At 41.2% G+C, this 6293-nt stretch overlaps 1 protein-coding gene across 1 annotated transcript in view; it reads left to right on the forward strand.

Moving 5' to 3' along the window:
- ago4 (argonaute RISC component 4) overlaps positions 1–6293 on the forward strand; it is a 25445-nt gene that overhangs the window by 12884 nt on the left and 6268 nt on the right. Inside the window, exons 11-17 of the mRNA XM_046058200.1 lie at positions 2851–2999; positions 3776–3960; positions 4079–4238; positions 4583–4754; positions 5014–5157; positions 5491–5625; positions 5737–5838. Of these exons, the coding sequence (XP_045914156.1) occupies positions 2851–2999; positions 3776–3960; positions 4079–4238; positions 4583–4754; positions 5014–5157; positions 5491–5625; positions 5737–5838 (1047 nt within the window). The remainder of the gene's footprint in view (positions 1–2850; positions 3000–3775; positions 3961–4078; positions 4239–4582; positions 4755–5013; positions 5158–5490; positions 5626–5736; positions 5839–6293) is intronic.

Consider the following 6293-nt stretch of genomic DNA (forward strand, 5'->3'; position numbering starts at 1 on the left):
AAGGAGTTTGGCATTGTGGTGCACAATGACATGACAGAAGTGACCGGACGTGTTCTCCCAGCACCCATGCTGCAGTATGGGGGCCGGGTGAGTACAGACACAGGGAGGGACTGTGGCAGGGTGAGTACTGGGAAAGGGGCTAAACTCTGGGGTTGCATGCCTGACTGGGAACGCACAGGGCGGTGGCATCACAGAGTGAATGTTGGGACACGGGGGGAAGATCCAGGTTTAAAGAGGTCACTCAGCGGAAGGCTGAGTGAGTTTATTATGTGATTTATTTTGAACAGTGGATTTCTGAGCAAATTTGAAATGGATGAATATTGAAATACTTGTTTTTTACTAGTAGTTTAGAGTTGCAAAGTGTAAGAATCCCATGTTTCAATATTGAGTAGAATTGAGACACCAAAGAACCATCGTCGTCTTGGTTGTGACGTTTAACTGCTGCTATTAATTCAGGTGGTGACTAGATACAGATGCCTGTTAAACCTGGAACTTGCCCCATTTTTATAATCCTGTGGTGCATCTCTGCAGTCTGTCAAGTGCATCTCTTTAAAAGACTATCCTTTCACTGACACCGCCTCTAAGTATGTCAATATTACAGTGCATGTAGATGAAGCAGCAAGTTGTTGCAGACTGCTGAGATTCACCCATTGAATCTCAAATGGGGGGGGGGATGTGCTGCCAACAGGAGGATGATAAGACTCTGAGACACCCAGCATTAAAGTAAAACCTGTCTGAAAGATTCAGTTTTAAAGCTTGTGGGAGTGAATGTGACTTTATCTTCCATCTGAAAATGAAAAGGTTAATATAAATAGTACAGGTGCTGGAATATAACACCTCATTCAGAGGCAGTGTTCATTGATTCTGCTAAGATAAGATAAAACTTGAATGATCCCTGTGGGGAAATTGGTTCAGTGTATGGGCCAGCTTTTCCCTTTTTATACTCTGCTTAATTTACAATTGTTCTTCAGAGAATTACAGCAGGTTGTTGGTTGCAAAAAAAATGCTCTTGCATTCCACTGCCAAGCTTAAATCCCTAATTGGCTGCCTGAACTATACGTTAATTTAGCCCAGATCCTATCGCAACACTCTTTCTGAAAGGTTTGGCCACTTGCCTGCTGGGTTATCGAGTCTAATCGGCTTCCAGTGAAATGCCCTTAAATGTGGACTGAAAGCTTTTCTCATTTCTGTGATCACTTGGTGTGAATGAAATACTGGGGATGCACCGAATGTTCGGCCACTGAAATTAACTGGCTGAAAATAGCAGGAAAAAGCACTTTTGGTGTTCGGCCTAATAAGTCAAAAGACCGAAGGAATTTTACCGAACAATTATGGTGACATATCGACAGTGTGGAAGCATTTTAAACTGTCTGTGAAAGACGCAAAAATCACCATTTGCAGACACTGTTCTGCTGAATTGTTTCCTAGCACATCCACTCAATCTGTGGCTGACTTCTTACAAAAGGCAACAAACGGTCTGAACCGCTTTGAGTGTTTGTCACTCGTTTGTGAGAAGGCGATTAAGCTAGACACACCTAAATTTGTATTGCGCACATATTCAACCCTTTATGGTTAATCCACTGAAGCGGACCAGTGTGAGCTGACAGGCAGGTTAGCGACTTTATCCTGTCATTTTCTCTTTACAAAGACAAGTGTTGCAGCGTCCTACCTGAAGAGAGGTTGTGAAGTCTTCATGTTGCGCGATAGGAGAACCACATACAACATTTATCGTATTGGGTCGGAGTGAGGGTCCAAAAAAAGGTGTCTATACAGGATGGAGCTAAGATTAATTGGATTATATTCAGAGTATAAAACATATTATATATCCATTAAAGTAAATGGACACACGTATTGTACCGGACACTCATGGGCTTTGGACCCACCCCCCATAGTCTCTCCAAATCTTGTGGGAAACACTGAGTAAAAACACATTTTGACTATTTAATTTATGCAATGGTAAAAAGAAAATGTGAATGTACTTGGTTTGGTATTCGGCAAATTTCTTCATTATATTCGTTTTTGTCCAATAATTTTCATTTCGGTGCATCCCTATGAAATACACTCACCTTTCATTTTAAAATGGCATGCAAATGTTGGTGGACATACAGTTTCATCAAAATATTCACAGAACCAAAACTGAATACTCCCTGAAGTGACTGACTGTGCAACATGTGAGATGGGAAAAGCAGCAGTCTATTAAGTTTTATGTTATTGATGACAACATGTAATTTGTTACGTAGTTTTAAATCCTTTTGATCATGTTGAAGATTTTTTGAGCGTGTTGGAATGAGATGGAGAAGCTCTTGACTTTTCTTAGCATACCACTCTCAAGTAGTTCATTTTGGTCACTTTGTTGGGAGAATAAAAGCTTGTAATGGCCTCTGGTAAATCTTGTTAACGTAATTGAAAGCCACTGCCCTTTTTGAATTTGTATTCACAACCGCACTTGAAGTAGAAGCACTCACCTAATGATGTGGGAAGCTATAAAATCTGAATATTTATGTTCAATAAAAAAACTGAGCATCTCACGCTCCTAAATGGGTCTCACAATGCTTAGCATAGACTGTATGTTTTGTGCAGATTAATACTTCATGTGCAGTAAACCACGGTGCAGGACATTTTACAGTCAAATTGGTATGAGTGTATAAAACCAGTTTAAATTCATTCACTGTGCGTAGAATATTTTTGTCTGCCAAGTCTAGCCAACAATGCGCACTGTGTGTAGGCCAGTTGAGTAGGCTGTTAATGCATTATGTATGTCTGTGTATGGTATGAAAATCCAAAGTATAGGTTGGGCTGTAGTACCTGTTGTATTGGCTCATCCAACCGGTGGGTTGACTAAGAGAGTAGGGACTCTCTCCGCAGAATAAAACTGTTGCCACGCCCAACCAGGGCGTGTGGGACATGAGAGGGAAGCAGTTCTATGCCGGCATCGAGATCAAGGTCTGGGCTGTGGCCTGCTTCGCGCCTCAGAAACAATGTCGGGAGGACCTGCTCAAGTGAGTCATGGCATCAACTGTTGTTTGGCTTTATAATGAGGCGTGTCCCATAAATGTACTTGAGAAGGAAAAGTGACAGCACAAGGCAAATGCTAGTGAGTCTTTTGTACATTGTTTTCTTTTATGTTATGTTGGTAGTGTGGCTCATGTCTGTCAGTCGGTGCACCGCTATGGTCCAGACTATTATATCTTAAGTTTTGGATGGATTGGCACAATTTTGTACAAATATTCATGGTTGTTGGATGATGTATCCTAATGGCTTTGGTGATGCCTTGACTTTTTCTCTAGCGCCACCATGAGATTGACATTTGTGGTTTTGAGAAATGACCAACAGCTATTGGATGGATTGACATGACATTCATGTCCTCCTCTTGAAGAATTGTAATAACTTTGGTTATCCTTCAGATTTTGTTTTAGCACCATCATTAGGTCATATATTTGAATTTGTCCCATACTTGGAAAATGTTTATGATCAGATACCTTCAAAACTAACAACATTCCCATCAGCCTTAGCTGTACTGTGTTCAGTGCTAATTAGCAAATGTTAGCATGCAAATACATGAAACTAAGATGGTGAACATTATACCAGCTTTATGTTAGCAATTGTCATTGTAAACATGTTAGCATTTAGTTCAAAGCTCCCTCGCAAACTACAACCTGCAGTTACAGTGGTCTTGCATAGGTTCATTGAATCTCTTTCGCCCTACTACATTGAATTTTATTAGATGTCGTATGCTTATACTGCTGATTTCTAAACATTGAATGCATTTCAATAGGAGCTTCACTGACCAGCTTCGAAAGATCTCAAAGGACGCTGGGATGCCCATTCAAGGGCAGCCATGTTTCTGTAAATACGCTCAAGGAGCTGACAGTGTGGAGCCCATGTTCAAACACCTCAAGATGTCTTATGTAGGTCTGCAGCTGATTGTGGTCATCCTGCCTGGCAAGACGCCAGTCTATGGTAAGAAAGTGAAATTCATAATTTTGTGAGGATGGAACAAAGGAATAGGGTAACATACGTATGAATGAAATGTGTAATTTTGTGATTGATCTTGGTCTTCTCCCGTTTTTGTTTACAGCTGAGGTAAAGCGGGTGGGTGATACACTCCTTGGCATGGCAACCCAGTGTGTGCAGGTAAAGAATGTAGTGAAGACCTCCCCTCAGACCCTCTCCAACCTGTGCCTCAAGATCAACGCCAAGCTGGGAGGCATCAACAACGTCCTGGTGCCTCATCAGAGGTCAGCATGGATTTTGTAATTTCTTAGTTGCAGTCCAGATGGCAGTGTGGAATGCTTCTTGGCTTTGAATGTTGTAGATTAGTGAGATACTTTCTGAATACAGATAGACCTCTGGTAATCGTGGAAAAGCGCAATCAAAGTTGTAGTAATAATCTGCATCATTTTATGTAAATCTTGCTGTTTGGCATTTATTTTGTCTGGTGCTGAAATTCTGAAAATCTTTGACTTTTTATAATATTTGGATCTAGTCATGTTCTTGGTTTAGAAATTGAATAAGAAATATGATGAACAGGCCTGCAATGTAAAGTCTCTTCTTTCTTTTGTGTGTCCTGTTCTCTGTTCAGGCCCTCTGTGTTCCAGCAGCCGGTCATCTTCCTGGGTGCAGATGTAACACATCCTCCAGCAGGTGACGGGAAGAAGCCGTCCATCGCGGCAGTGGTGGGCAGCATGGACGGCCACCCCAGCCGTTACTGTGCCACGGTCCGAGTCCAGACGTCAAGACAAGACATGTCCCAGGTAACAACATTCTGTGTGTACTTACTGTTGAAAATGACATTTGGATTTTCATACTATTGATAAATTTGTACTCATATTGAGTAATTTCTTTTAAAAGCATTCTGCAATATTTCAGTTACTCTTTAGTTATTGAACAGTATTTTAAATTTAAGTAATATTACTAGATGTCAGTTTGAAAGGAGAGAGATGTCCATTAAAGTTTTTTGTTAACAGTTCCCTCCTCCTTTTGAGTCCAAGTCATTTTTTTTTGTCTCTTTAGGAGCAGCTCTTCAGTCAGGAGGTAATCCAAGATTTGACCAACATGGTGCGGGAGCTGCTCATCCAGTTTTACAAGTCCACGCGCTTCAAGCCCACACGAATCATCTATTATCGTGGCGGTGTGTCTGAGGGACAAATGAAACAGGTGAGTGATTAGCAGAGTTTTCATGCTCATCTCTATCTTATTTCTGCCATATCTTGGCCATTTTGGTGTGCAAGTCCCAAGTGCGATCTACTAGACAGGAATGGCAGCTGTGATTCATTAAGAGAAGAGGCTGTCAAAACCTTAATTCAATGATGACATTCAGCTTCAGTCCAAAACCATGGCGAGAGTTGCAAACAAAGTTCCATCAGAAAAATTAAAATGTGGGAAAAAAATAACAATTCTATGCATTCCTGGTATATCAAAACATGTTGCATAGGATACCTCTCGTGTGTGTGTGTGTGTGTGTCGTTTATATTTTTTTTATATTTTCAGGTAGCGTGGCCGGAGCTGATAGCAATCAGAAAGGCCTGTATCAGTCTGGAGGAGGATTACAGGCCGGGCATTACCTACATTGTGGTTCAGAAACGTCACCACACTCGTCTCTTCTGCTCTGACAAAGCTGAGAGGGTCAGTACAAGTTCACTCTATGATGCGTGGTATTGAGTTGTATTCTTTTGTACAACACTGTAGTGTCAGTCTTTAACTGTAATTTTGTAACTAATTGATCACCACCTGCAGGTTGGGAAGAGCGGCAATGTCCCTGCAGGCACCACAGTGGACAGCACCATCACACACCCGTCCGAGTTTGACTTCTACCTGTGCAGCCATGCTGGAATTCAGGTGAGGGATGCACGCTCACACACGTGTGTGTGTGTGTGGATTTGGCACGTTTAAATACAAAAAGTAAAAAATATGGATGTAACCCATTATTTCAGTAGAAATTGTCTTCAAGGGTACAGCAATTTTGCTCTGTGGCTACCACAGTAATGGTCCTTAATAACAATGAACAGCATGATTTGGATGCTTCTTTGACCCATCAGATGGTTTATTTAAAGTGATACACTGCCCACAGGAGATCTTTTTCGGTATAAAACACTTCTCCCCTGTAAATCAAGACCAACACACATGCCTCAGTACAGCTAATGAGTGAGTTAGTATAGAAGGTGCAAACCATTGCACCTGTTCAGAAGCAGTGTTTTAGCAGGGTTTATGAAAAGGGTGAATTAAAACATTTAATCATATACATGTATAACGCATAACCGCAGAGGGATCTGAAGCTGAATTTTTTTTTTTTT

Source organism: Micropterus dolomieu, linkage group LG09 (genome assembly GCF_021292245.1).
Source record: "Micropterus dolomieu isolate WLL.071019.BEF.003 ecotype Adirondacks linkage group LG09, ASM2129224v1, whole genome shotgun sequence".
NCBI lineage: Eukaryota > Metazoa > Chordata > Actinopteri > Centrarchiformes > Centrarchidae > Micropterus > Micropterus dolomieu.